The following is a 14,046-nucleotide window of genomic DNA, read 5'->3' as shown; positions in this document are numbered from 1 at the left end:
CATCTTGTAAGTATAATTATGTCTCCCCAAGGAATTAGATTAAGATACTATGGGTTTTCTCACTGAATCCAATTCTGCTCTAACTCATGAATGCTCAACTGAGTATGAGAAAAGAACAACAAGACATTCTGGAACCCATGAACACCAAGGAGCAACCTCCCCTGGCCTTAAATAGAGGAGATTCCTTTTTCGCTCATGCTTAGTTAAGATTCTCGTTGTCGCTTCTTACATGTTTCTACTAGAAGAATATATGAGCTAAAAATCTCTTAAACGAGTGATCACGAGCCTCTCAAAATTACTTATTTTGTTCTTACCCTGGATCAGGTCTACCTTATTTTTCGATGTTTATTTGAAAGAAGGAGTCTATGGGTATAAGACATCAATAACCTCCTTATAGGTCATGTCTAAGGGACCTGTCAAACAACAATATTTTAACAATCTTGTCCAACCTGCTACCCCCACAAGGGAGACACCCTCCAAAAAAAAAACTAACGGAGAATTTCCCTCCGGATAACTGCAGTTGACTATCTAAGAACAGAAGGGTCAGATGGAAAACTAAATTCCGAAAATTCTAAATCTAATGATGGTGATTTTTCAGGAATTGATAGAATCCCATAAAGTCTGTAATTTCTGAACCCACTTATAGTAGAAACTTGACCATAAAATGATCAAGCCCTGTTTAATATTAAGGCAATGTCCTCTCTCAGAAGGAAAAACAGAAAGGACGAAAGATGCCATCAACAAGGAGCCAACATCCAAATCATTGTTTCTAACTATTCAAAAATCAAATGAAAGGAAAGGAGCAAATCCCTATGCCACTATAAAATTCATGTTTTCAAGACTCATTATCACTCTATAATAACTTAAAAGAGATCGTTCTATAGAAAATCATTGTATTTAGAAATTTTCAGGGCCACAATCTTGTTCCTTCTATATTTTCTTTAAAGAAAACTTAAGTAATGGAATGAATAAGTGTTTATCCATTAATGGACACTGTCTGAAACGTATCTATAGTCCTCTTTAGCCCCAAGATGAAAACAGATTATGAAACCTCCGTCATATTGTATATTTAACTCGAAACCTTAATTCTCCAACGGCAAAACGCTTTTCTAAACGGAAAGGACAACATTACCCATCAAATCCCAACAGATCAAAAGAAAACCTTTCGGCTTTATGTTGACGAGAAAGCCTGAGTACCCACCAGAAACCCCCCACAGGATTAAAACGGCAGATTAAGTTCCCAATCCCCAAGATGAATAATCAAAACCAGCCAAACAACAACCTCCCAAGGCCAGTAGACAAGAAAGGAGCAAAACATACAAACATTAACCAAAATCCCAAAAATAGAGCCCCCCTCCCACACCCAATCTACCAGGAATCATAAGGCTAGAGGTATATATAGCATTTCTCAGAATCCAAATGGGACTAAATATGAAAAAGCAAAAGTTGGTTTAATTATTTAAGTAAAGAGGAAGTCTCAAAATAAAGCATCTGCCCCCACAAATCCTTCACACATGACTCCTTCACAAATCCAGAAGCTACAAATCAGGGTTATCAGTCTATACAGGAAATCCAGAACCTAACCTCAGTCGTTAAATCTAAATCTAGTACACTCGAGGCGGAGGAATAACCGAATTCTTACCGAATAGAAACCATGAAAATCTCTGATTTCTCAGCCAATTATCTTCTGTATATCTCAGTAAAAATAAATCAGAAAGAACAATAGAAACTGCAAAACCGAAAACAATCAGAATCCTCTTATGCAACGCCCCCATACTCCAGGTCCCGTCCCAATGGAAAAGAAAGATCAGGTACTTAAATAAAGAATAACACCCAGAAGACTAAATAAATCAACAGTCCAGCAAATTCCAAAGAAAAGTTGCATCATCCAAAATCAGGCTCTGACTCAGCACGTTAGAAATCTCAACCGAATGATGCTAAAATCACGTAATAATTTTATTTTGTTTACTAGTCTAGTCATCGCCATCTCTCATGATACTATATATCCTAAGCAAAATAGAGGAACCTGAGGAACAATTCAGGAGGGACAAATCTGAAGCTAGACTTCATCAGTCCAAAGATGAAAGTGATTAATGGCCAAAAAATTTTAGCAGCCCTTCCTTAGTCTTAAGAAGCTAAACTAACCAAGAACACAACGAGGAGGAATAGTCCAAGCCAGATGAAACCCAGACTACCCCAAAACACAGCAGGGGAGGTTCACCCTCCAACTAAGCCCATGTTAATAAGATACCAGATTACCATCTCTTTTCAACGATCACGCAAATGATATAACTAGCAAAAAACTACAGAGAATCAGAGAAAAAGAAACAAGAACCGCCAAATAACCGTAAAGGAGCTACTCCTAGAGGAAAGCTCAAACCACAACTCTCTCCCCTCTGGAAAGAAGAAACACCTCTCCACTGCAACAATCCCCAGAAACTCCCCCCAAACCTTGAATCTGCAGAATGCATTAATCACTCACTATAGTGGGCCCAACTAACACCCCCCAATAATAACCAAAGATTAGGAAGTCAAACAACAGGGCAGTAACCACCAAATTATTAGAGAGAGCAATAGAGAGGACAACCAATAGATATATACGGCTCATGATATCAAAACTCCTAAAATAGAACGACTCCTTCCCTCCCAGAAAACCCCCCAGGCTTAACGCAGATCAGTCACTACAGTCCCGAAATGACTAGCTTCCCCAAAAGAGAAACGACAGCTCAGTGTTAACAAACGATCCAGATAAAAATATAGATGATCAGGAGAGGACTTAAATCTAAAGGGATAATTCTCAGAAAAATCAAAGTGCCCCAGAACTTTCGAACACTCGGGCCCCCAACCCCGCCACCTCCAACGGGACGCTGGACGTAGGACAGTATGAACATGAACCCATCGACTCAAGAGGAATCAGAAGAAACAGCCACAGGACTCCCCCCAGCCAGAGGCAGCTACAGAGGCACTCATAGAACCAAAGGTCATACCAACACCCAACCGCCGGAATAAATTCCTCTCATCCAACATAAAACTCCAACTAAGAACCCAAACGGAAACCTCAAAGAATGAAGAGGGCCATGAAGCGAATGGAATGAGGGTCATCGAACTTTGAACAATTTCAAACAGGTCAAGAAACCCCACCAATCCCCAAGAGCCCCAAAAGTCAATCTCATTCCTGAGTCAGAAGAGGACGAACCGTTTAAATCCGAAGCCGAATGAGGAGGATTAAGAGACAAAGCTCCAGCCCAGGTTCCACAGGATCAACAAAACCGGAACCAGGACAATGGTCAAAGCAAGGAGAAACTCCGAATGAGAACTATCAACCACTAGAATCTCAATTCCAGGAGCGGAGTTCAGGAGAGAATAAAAAGTCTCGTGTCCCCGAGTCAAAAGGACCTTTAATTAACAACCCCAAAACTGAAACCATCAAATCCCCCCCGGCTCCAGCTCACAGATAATCCAAGAAAGAGAGGTATAATATTCTCGGCTAGGACCTCAAGAAGACACTCAACAAAAGAAGGAGCAACTGAGTCGAAGAATCCCCAACATACCCAAAACAAACTAGGAAGATGAAGGGGCTCACGATAGCGCCAAGTCGCAATCGAATGGTTCGAGATCTCCCAAGAGTAAAACCCCAAAACGTATCAATAATACCCCAAATACGCAGAAAAGGACAAAAGGATAAAACCCACCACAGTCCCGACTGAGAGACTCTAGATTAGGGGAGGCCGAGAAGGATAAGATATCTAGAGCCAGGAGAGTATTTCGACACAAACTCCCCCCGCAGATCTCAAGATTCTAATAAGAACAGGAAGGAGTAAGAGTAGAACTAACCAAAGAAGGGGGAGTTACAGAAATCGTAAAAGAAATATTAGAGGATCTCCTGGAGAAGAGGCATCATCATCTGAAAGAATGAGAAGTAGAGAAAGACAAGGAAAGAGCACAAGCTCACGAAGCGGGAGGGCAAAAGTAAGACACATCAAACCCACCTGCCAAGAGTATCTCCAACAAGATCAGGAAGCAGGTACATCAAGAAACAATCACCATAAGGTTAAGAAGGGGTCAACCCGAAGAGACTCCCAAGAACAGCTGAGACCCAGGGGAAGTAGGAGTCCAGGAGGGAATCGTAGCAACTTCAGTCAGACGTCTTGACTATCCAGAAGTTCCTTAAGGAACAAGGCAGGTCAATCGTCTAAGTCCGAACAGGTAGATGAACCATCGCCAAGCTGCAGTAAATAAGGAGGACGGAGGAGTAGAAGATAAGAACAGACAAGAAGAGAAAACTGAGCGCTCAGTAAGATATCATACAGCACGGCAAGTCACACTCCAAAACCAGTAGGAAGATGAAGAACGGAGCTCCGAGAATCCCCTGACTCACAAGGGGCAATCCGAGGCTAACTAAAGGCGGAAAAAGAAGAAGCAGAACCAATAGAAGGAGCCACCAGGGGGGCTTCCCACGAGGAGTGTGATAGGAGATCGACACAACTGCCGCAGGTCAAAACCGCCTACAACGAGTACACAGGGAACGACCCTGCCCAGAACAAGGAGTGTTGACAGGGGAATTCTATCAAGGTCTCAGACACGGCCAAGGCACCCCAATAAAATAGAGCGAAGAGCCAGATCACCGCAAGGTAGGCCAAGCAATTGAGGCTAATTCAGCGAGCAGAGGGGCAAGAGCAGCCAAAATCAATCAGAGTACCAGATCATGACCAAGGTCAAAATCCTAAGGAGTAGGAGAAAAAAGGCAGAAAGGCGGAGGAGGGAGCTTTTGAAGGAGAGTAACACCAAAGCAATTAGAATCGAGATCCAAGCCGGGTCAATAGGGGGCATACGTCTCAAATCAATAACAAATAGGGTTCGGGGAGACACTAGGGCCCTGTCTCTCTCACTCACATCAGATCTCAGGAGTAAGGAAGATAACAACGTTCAGCAAAATCCCAGATCGGGAAACTCCGATAACAGGATCAAACAGGAAGCAGCCCAAGAGAAGCACTGACAGAAGCCGCGGGAGATGAGTCAAGAAAAGAAGAGACAGATCTTTCAGCGAAGAATAAGTCCAAAGGAGGAGCTTGGACCCCGAAGTCCCAGAACATCTGATGCAACCCCACCAGATTAATTCAGGAAAAGGGGTACGAAACGCCGAATAAATCCTAGAAGGAGGAAAAAGTGGACCGCAGGGAGGAAGTTCAATACAAGTAAAGATGCGGGCCACTAGTGGATGAAGTACTATAGGAGAAAACCCAGCCAAGTATAGCTTCAACACACGACTAGACGACGAAGAGGGACTCAAGGCACCGCAATGTCATCAGGGGAGGATGATGTTTCTGTCAGGGACTCTAAGAAAGGATGAACAAGGGGGAAACTCCCTCTAGGGACAAGTCCTTAAGACAGCAAAGCAGGGGACAAGGAAGGAACATAAAGGGACACGAAGCACACGGGACGTCGGGTTAGAGAAAGTCCACCACCGGAGCGAGACGCAGGGGCAATCGTCAGAAGAACATAGGGAGGAGATTCTCGTCATGTTAAGCAGAACTTCTGGTCGGATCAGGTTTGGGAATTTTAAAAGTCTCTATATGGAGGATAACCATGACAAGACAAGCAGATTCTCTTAACATGAGGAATCTCTCAACCCGTAAGCAAACACGGAGGGACCCCGCCAAAGAGTCAGGAGCCGCGCATAATAACCAGAAGGCCAGGATCTTGAGTTAAGAGGACGGAGTTAAGGAAAAGACAAACGAGCCGGAAAAATACAGAAACAGCCAAGGTTCTGCCAGAAGCTGCAGGAGGAAACCCAGGGCCCAAGCGGTTGGAAGACTCTCACATCGTGGGGTCAGGGAGCAGCCAGAAAAGGCAAGAACAGGAAAGGTAGGAGGAGGACATCGAGGGGCCGGTGGGGAATCTAGGGGGAAGAGAGAAAGGCACCAAGGCAATCCAGAGCGAAAGGGTAGCTAGCCAAGAACAGGCAATACGTCAGGTCCCCCCCAGAAGAGAGGGTAGATCAGGGGAACAATGAAAAGAGAAGACTGGGAGACGCCCGGGCGGGGATAGAAGAGAGAAGTAATGGACGAGGGACTACGGGAATATCGAAAACAAGTAGAAAGCACAGTCTGAGTTGGAGAAAGGGAATTGGGGGAATGGAACCAGATAAGGAACGGAGAGATCCGGGGCAACTGATCGCAAGACTTCCAGTTAGCCAGAGGCGGAAGAGGCAACCCCCTTCCCCACAGAAGCCCAGGGAGCTCTCTCAGTAGAGATTCGACGAGGACAACAGGGCACAGCGGCGAAAAGTTTCGAAGCCGAAGGGAGACGAACGCGAGGTACAGGGAGTTCAAACCACGAAGCGGCAGAGAAGAGGATAAAACAATTTGAGCGGGAAACTGGACACCCAACCGTTTCGGGAAGGCTTGATTAGGGAGAAACTTCCAAGGACGAATTCAGTGATAGATTAGAGGAATCGAGGAAGGAACACACCGGAGTTTCAGGATCAGGATCGAACCCGGGCAGACCCCAAGTGGACAAGGAAAACTCGAGGGGGAAGGTGAGTGGGTGGCGCGACCAAGATGCCTTATGTCTGGGGAGGGCAGGCACGAAGGCCACCACAAACTCGAAAAGAATGCAGAAAAGATGAAGGGACCAAATATTGCTACGAAGTCCCGCAACACCAGGGAATCTATAACAGAGGCAATCACGGCGTTTATGAATGGCCCGGAGTCTTAGGCATAACAATAAAAGATTTCGAGGAACAAAAAAGAGGCTTCAAGGCGGGGTCAATCCAGCTCAAGGACGGAAGGGAACAACTGCAATGGGAAGATATAGTCGATCAAGTTCTGGACGTCAGTATCAGAAAGAGTAAGAACAAGGCATATGATGGAAACGACGATGATTATGTGGGGAAGATCGAAACGAGGTTCTGGAAGAGTATCATCCAACAAGCCAACGGCGGGAGTTGTAACGACGCAGCGGACTGTCAAAGAGTATTACCGTTGATTGGTTGCGTAATATATTGGTTATGGAAGGGGCAAAAGAACCTCCTAAAACCTAACTCCAAGGCCGAGCAAAAATGTGAAGAGATAAGAGCCAAAATGCTGAACGATAAAAAAACCGTAAAGATAATAGGGAAAGACAACTGGTCAAGATTACAGAGGGTGGAAGGGACCTGTCAAGGAAGGAACTCGTTCCAGAAGTGTACCGTCGAAGCCCTCAGTTTGGTCCTGACAGTGGCGGATTCCCTGACAGTTCTCTGTCCGCAATGTCCTACACAAGGGTTAGATAGATTCCTGACCGAAAATATCGAATATACAGATAAGCCCTGCTTCAGGTATAGAACAATAGGGGGAGGGTATGAGATTTGTGAAGGCGTTGATAACTGTCATGGAGCAGAAAATAGAGAAGGAATAGATTGCTTTTGTGATCCGATGACGCAGGGGTTGGAACAGGGAATGAGTTCAAGGCCAACCCAGAGCCTCTCAGGAAAGGAATCAGGAAGAGTACAAGAGAGCATCGCCCCAGATCCTCAGAGAAGCGACGACAATGACCGACCAGGGCAGGGACTAAAACCCGGGGAAACAACCCCAGGGTACAACGGCGGAGGCCCACAGGACAGACATGGAGCCGATCTCTCACCTCTCGTCACCGACGAGTCTAGCCAGGGTCAGGAACCAAAGAGCAAAGGTGAAGCAGTTAACCAGGAACGGGAGATGGTAACAGGAGATGAGGGCAAGGACCAGATAAACGAAGCTGAGGAACTAAGGCCAGGAAAGGGAGTCAAGGGGGATCCATCAGGAACAAAACAACTATACTCAGGCAACCACAAGCACGAAAAGGTGGAACAGGCCACCAGCGGTTCATTATCTGCGATCCCTGCAGAGGAGGAGAGACAAGAAGGTCCCCTGGTGGGAACTATAATGGGAAGTTTAGCAGTCGTTGTAATGTTTGTACTGAGTGGCTACGGCCTTTATCGTGTTTATGGAAAAACTGCGAGTAGGAGAAATCTACGAACACCAGGAGGCAGGAGGAGGAGGGTAGGATATATGACGAGGTGAAATCCGAGTCTCTGTTCCACTGGACTAATTAAGAGTCCCCTACCGGCCGTGTTTGAAGTCTAGGACCTCTGGCGAAGGTACCGCGCACTAGGTCACCGAGGCCAGGCGACTAAGAGTAAAATTGGAGTAGGCCGAGGAATGCTGATAGGGAGGACAGCCGGATTAACAGGAGCCCCAGTGGAAAAAGAAAGTCCAAGGACGCAATAGGAGGTCGATGTGGGGGGGGTTGGGAAGAAGAGGAAACTGGAAGACCAGGAGTTGGAGACAAGCCACCGGGCAATCGAGGGGCCGAGGCAAAACCAGTCAAGGAGGAGGGATTAAGAGAGATTAGTGACAGAGTTTAAGATGCTATGGACACCCGATTCCAGGAGGGGCCGAACCCTAGCCTCAGAAGGCATAGGTGAATCGCTCAGAAGGGCCAGCCACCCCCGTGACAGCGGGAACCTAAGAAACCGACTGAGGAAGGAGCTTGTAGGGAAGTGAAAGATTAGGCCAAGTAGGAACCAGACAAGACTACGGAGCGTTTGTGGGGCTAGAGTTTAATTGCGAGAATAAGGATGACGATCAGTTGGAGGATAAGCCAGGAGGGGCAGCTCTACCAACTCGGAAAAGTGTTGGACAGCTGGTCTAATTTTAGTACCAGGACCAAACAACCCCACCCCCCATCTCCGCACACGGGCCCATCCCAATACAGTCAGGAACCCCAATCTGGAGGAGAAACCTCAACGCCGCAAGTTCCAGAGACCAAATGAGGAGCATGTGCCGTTCAACCCAGGACAGATCTTCTAGGGATGGAGCCTTCGATAGAGAAACCCCAACCCCCCCCAAAGAACAGAGCAACCCACATTTCAAAGATTCAGACACCCTAAGTGGGCGGAACTTCCCGAGTCCCACATGCCCAGTCTATCGCCCCTGGGATTGAAACCGCAGCTGATGAGGGAGGGGGCATACGGGGCCTAGGGACAGGAGTGGAGTGAAGAGTCCCAGGAGGACGATGAAAATAGTGGATTAGAGTGAGGGAGTGTTGGTAACAGGAGATCGTAATTAACGAATCTAGTTTGGAAGTTGGGGTGGAACGGTCAGCAACCAAGAGTGAGGATTACGGAACTGGGGGATTAGGTTTAGGGTTAGGCGAGTGCGGGATGGGGGTTTAGGTGTCGGGTTTTAGGGTTTAGGTTCCGGGGTTCAGGTTTTAGGCTTTGGGTACCGGGTTTATGGTCTAGGGTTTAGGGTTGAGGGTCCAGGGTTCTGGGTTCAGGGGTTATGTTTAGGGTTTAGGGTTCAGGGTTTAGGTTTCAGGGCTCAGTTTTAGGGTTCATGTTTCAGCTCTCAGGCTTTAGGATTCAGGTTTAGATTTAGTTTTAGTGGTAAGGATTTAGGCCTAATGTCCAGGGTTCGGGATTAGGGTTCAGGGGTTAAAGTTCAGGGGTTTGGCTTTATTGTTTAGGGTTCAGGATTCAGAGTCTAGTTTTAGGGTTAGGGGTTAGGGTCCAGGGATTAGGGTCTAGCGTTCAGGTTTATGTTTAGGGTTTAGGGTTCAAGGGTCAGGGTTCGGGGTCTAGGGCTCAGCTTTTATGCATCAGGGCACAGGGTCTAGGGCTTACTCTTCATGGTTTAGGGTTCAGCCTTCAGGGTCTAGAATTTGAGTATTTAGGGTCCAGGGATTAAGTCTCAGGGATCAGGATTTATCGTCTAGGGATCAAGGCTTATGGCTTAGGATTCAGTCTTCAGGGTTCAGTCCCTTCAGGGTTCTGGGTTTAGTTCTCAGATTTAGGGGTTATGGGTAGGGTTGAGGGATTAGGGTTCAGGTTCCTTGTTTCAGTTTCCATATTTTACGGTTTATTCTTTAGGTCGTAGTTTTATAGTTTAGTTCTAGGGTCCAATCCTTCTTTACAGCTGATTCTTAAGATTTCCAGGTTAATCTTCACGGTCTACTGTTCCTCTCTTAAGCTCCAGTTCTGCGTAGGGGATCTTCTTTGTCCTTGGTTATTTGGGGGAGTTCCCAGTCGATCTTGATAAGGCCTCACTGCATAACTCCCTCGGCATTAAGGTTTATTTCTCAGTTATTATTGTCTTGGGCTTACTTTTTATCCTTCAATGTTGATGAGGCTCCTTCTAGTTTGCCCTCCTTAGTTGTTCCCCTGTACATCTCCTGGGGTACCGATGCTCTCCTGGTTTCTCGGCAGGAGGGAGTTCACTGAGATGCCTGGTAGCTCCTATATAAGCTGGCGATGTAATTTTAATGTAAAAGAAAACTAACCGTACTTTAAATCTCAGGGGGTCCCGAGTCACAATTCTAGCCAGCCTGGGGATAAGGAATCTGAATTCTTCGACTTCTTAAACGGTCTCATCATTAGATTCTGTTAATATTGGACAGAATATCCGTAATATTTAAAAAAAAAAGATAAGATGAAGGGATTACAGGAGGTTCCTATAATTCCTTCTGGACTATTTTTTAAATAACCAGGGAAAACTCTCGGGGCTATTCGAATACAACTACATAAATTTCTGCTTGTATCACTGCTTTGGATCATAGACAGAAACTTGTCACGTCCTTCTTGTAAAATCTTCGAGAGTTTCTGGGGAGGACTACTTTTTCCTTTATCCTATAGGACCATTTTCTGAACCACGTCTATTTAGTAGAATACCCCGAATCCTAATGAAATATTATTTATACATAAAGGACCGGCTTTTTGGCTTTATTTTCGTTTTCCTTTTCACCAGCTTTGGTCAACTTCTGGTGGGTTTAGGATAAAGTTGCTCCTTTCTTATTAATCCTGGGCATCTCATGACTTTTATCTAACTGGTAGATGAAAATTTAACAGGATTATTCTTTAATAACATGAAGGTTAGATAGCTTCTTTGCCATAGTCGTTATAAACAGACTGGGTTGGCAGATAACGGACTTGTGTACCTGCTTCTTTCCTGATTCTTCCTCAGATAGTCTTCTATATATATTAAATATATGTATATAGATATGGAATCCCCTCCTCTGCGGTTAAGTCCGGTTCATTGAGAGTATTTCAGTGATGACATCCCAGGTTTAAAGAAGCCTACTATTACCTGCCTCTTTTTGCAATCCTTTTCCTTGGACGGTTGTCATAGCTACCTGATTCGTGGGGTCTGATATCCACCACTGACTGAAGGAATGGACTAACGCCTGTCCAGAACACGAGAGGGACATGGGTCATATCAGGAAACTCTTGTGCACATAATAATATTAATTGTTGTTTATTGAACAAAGCCATCTGCGCAAGAAAAATGAATCTTGAAATTAAAAATACCCAAGGATCCTTTAGCTCCCCTTCGTCCTTTGATGGAATGGAAAGAAAAAAAAATATAACGCCCAGATAGTTGCAATTAACAGATAAATATGCATTCACTGTATTAATTAATGTATCTCTCAGGAGGACACAAGAGGAATAGGTGTTCAATCTCCAATATGTTTTGATACAAGGATGCCGCAAGGAATGATTTGGCCGGTTGGATTATATAGTGAGAATTACAGTTGAATACACGCTGTGCATAGTATCACATAGGAAGTGCTATATTTGACACTTTCTTGTGGATTGAGTCTGAACAGATATCCATTAACGGTTTACCTCTTCTCTCTTAATATCTTTCTTGATCCTCTTATTCATAAATAGGATCCCCCCTCCAGTTCAGAGAACTCCTGTACCTTCATGTCTCAACTCAATTTGATGGCCGGCCTCATATATTATGAACCCTGTGAGTTTTGCACCTGTATTCCCTAATATTGCCCTTTTAATTGATCACATAATGGTTGCGGTTGTATCTTTTCTAGAGGTACAAACATATGGGACGCAGCCATTTTTCCATGATGTGAACTTAATTAATAGAACAGGTTACAGCGACATGTTGTTCATCGAATATGAAATGATTTCTGAGTATATAGTTCAACTACTTGTCTAATGAAGAGACAGAGTCCCAATAATAAAAAGACCAAGGGATCACACGGCCGCATCTTAGGTGTTGTGCAAATGATTGCGCGTTGTTCGGTGTAATGCCTGTAAAAATGATTGGAACGAAACGCATACCAATGAAATCAGAAATATCGGGAATAAATTAGAATGATGTAACAGATATTTATGGCGCCATATGAGAATCATTCGTGATTATATATCGTTGTATTAATGAATCCAATGTGAAAATGTTCATAATATGGGTCTCCTCCGCCGTCATTGTTCTTCTTTGCTTTAACAAAGAGTATGAAAAACACAAGAGAGCAAGAAGGGAAGGTAACAGCGAGGAATGGCGACAAATGAATTAAAACATGGTTCCTGATGTCAGCAAAACAGAGATTAAAAAGAAAGTCACATGTCCTCCCTAATATCAACCTCGTGAGAAAAGATAAAATATCTGGAGATTGAACAGCACGGAGCCAAAAAAGAAGTGAAAACAGAAACAGAGCGTGTGACACACATGGAACAAGGCATATAATAATTCCACTGATAACCCCTCATAGAAATCCCTCCTGAATTCTTCTGATCTGTACCTTTAAGGACAGCAGAATTCTCTTTCTTAGAAGGTAATAAAATGCGACCAATGAGTTTCCTTTCAGTACACATGAAACATACTCTTGATCAGTTTCAGGGAGGTAGACGCCAGAGAAAAGAAAAAGACACTTGTCGTCATGACAAGAATAAATTATATAGCCATTTTAGCTTCCTATACCAGGCTCTGATTTCAGGAAATGTATTCGCGGTAAGTGATGAGGCATCCATATAGCTATATAGGTTTGCACCATTCTGAAGATACCCAGGACACCCACAAGATGGGGGCTGTTTACTTATAATTCTACATACCACAGGAACGGCTTTATAACGACCATATTAAAGTAAAACTAAAAAAAGTGACTTACTCAAGGCAATACCATGTTACGATACGGGACACAGTTGAAATATGAGGTAGATAGGAAAATAAGAAAAAAAAGGGGACTAATTGTGCAGTTTACAAAGGGGTTTTCGAACTTACGATCCCCCTTCAGGGATAGAGAAACCCCCCTATCATTACAACACAGCATCCAATAGTAATCAGTTACTGTGTTGGAACAAGATGTCGAGATATTTTCTCACATGTATTTCTCCACGCCTCATATACAATCCTTAAAACGAGGGTTACTGATACCGTTGAATCTTTGTCCATATTCGGATACTTTCAGAAGCACATAAAGATATCCTATGACGCCTAAGACAAGGAGTCCATATGATACAGAGAGAACAACTGTCAATGGGTTGCCTACTAATAACGGTAATACTTCCAGTGTGAATGCAACCAGCATCCCTAAAAGGAGAATCAGACGATATACTTCAATCCGTAGTAGCCAGTAGGTACTGTTCCTAATATCCGGTTGGTGTTTACCCTTGCGTATGGAATTGTATACCTTATATGATAAGGACGCTGCGGGATGATGTAGAATTCTTCGACATGTATGTATCATTTCTGCTGCTGTGATCTTATGTACTGGATCTCACACCGAATTGATGACAGCGTGGTATTTCTTCAGGATTATAGTACGGATTGGACAAATGATTTCTGATGATTCCGAATTTTGATTATTGCGATACTTACTAAGATTGGTCCTTTCAGTTCTTGAAGTACCGTATGGATTTTCCGCATTTCTCCTTTAAGATTCAGGAAATATTTTCCGTGACGTTTTACTTCGGTGCTGAATGTTCTATTTCTCATTGATAAAGTCTCTTGGACAGCCACACCTAATTCTCTATCATATCCTATGATAATGCTGATTCCGGTAGTTAGAACCCTCTGTTTTATGTATCTAACCTTTTGAAGAAACCGTTGTAGAATGTCCATATTATGTGTAATCATAACGATTGGTATGTTTCGTATTTCTTGTACAAAAGAATTACGCGGCTTCAGATCCCCTGATAATCCTCCTCTTGAGCTTTCACACATTATTGCTTCATTATTTGTGACTTCTTGTATAGTATGCGCCGGCCAGCGCATATCTAAAATATCCCCA

The 14,046-nt window shown here is 44.1% G+C and overlaps 5 protein-coding genes across 5 annotated transcripts; 4 read left to right on the top strand and 1 right to left on the bottom strand.

The window, feature by feature from the left end:
* Positions 1-707: 707 nt before the first annotated feature.
* On the top strand, positions 708-859 carry C922_05659 (hypothetical protein; the record flags this gene model as incomplete). Its single annotated transcript, XM_008821230.1, has 1 exon — positions 708-859. A coding segment is annotated over one exon (152 nt), but the record flags the coding sequence as incomplete, so codon positions are not given.
* Positions 860-3,215: 2,356 nt separating this feature from the next.
* Positions 3,216-4,152, top strand: C922_05658 (hypothetical protein; the record flags this gene model as incomplete). Its single annotated transcript, XM_008821229.1, has 3 exons — positions 3,216-3,351; positions 3,570-3,641; positions 3,788-4,152. 3 exons carry the CDS (start codon positions 3,216-3,218, stop codon positions 4,150-4,152), a joined length of 573 nt encoding a protein of 190 aa, XP_008819451.1.
* A 553-nt stretch (positions 4,153-4,705) lies between these two features.
* On the top strand, positions 4,706-4,996 carry C922_05657 (hypothetical protein; the record flags this gene model as incomplete). Its single annotated transcript, XM_008821228.1, has 1 exon — positions 4,706-4,996. One exon carries the CDS (start codon positions 4,706-4,708, stop codon positions 4,994-4,996), a length of 291 nt encoding a protein of 96 aa, XP_008819450.1.
* A 1,564-nt stretch (positions 4,997-6,560) lies between these two features.
* Positions 6,561-8,964, top strand: C922_05656 (hypothetical protein; the record flags this gene model as incomplete). The annotated part of the gene is made up of 3 exons (XM_008821227.1): positions 6,561-8,038; positions 8,411-8,513; positions 8,737-8,964. 3 exons carry the CDS (start codon positions 6,561-6,563, stop codon positions 8,962-8,964), a joined length of 1,809 nt encoding a protein of 602 aa, XP_008819449.1.
* A 4,607-nt stretch (positions 8,965-13,571) lies between these two features.
* On the bottom strand, positions 13,572-13,979 carry C922_05655 (hypothetical protein; the record flags this gene model as incomplete). The annotated part of the gene is made up of 1 exon (XM_008821226.1): positions 13,572-13,979. The coding sequence occupies one exon, from the start codon at positions 13,977-13,979 to the stop codon at positions 13,572-13,574; it is 408 nt and encodes a 135-aa protein (XP_008819448.1).
* Positions 13,980-14,046: the final 67 nt, after the last annotated feature.

Source organism: Plasmodium inui (genome assembly GCF_000524495.1).
Source record: "Plasmodium inui San Antonio 1 unplaced genomic scaffold supercont1.125, whole genome shotgun sequence".
Classification (NCBI taxonomy): Eukaryota; Apicomplexa; class Aconoidasida; order Haemosporida; family Plasmodiidae; genus Plasmodium; species Plasmodium inui.
The sequence above is the reverse complement of the archived record's forward strand: the minus strand, read 5'-3'. Positions and strand labels throughout refer to the sequence as shown.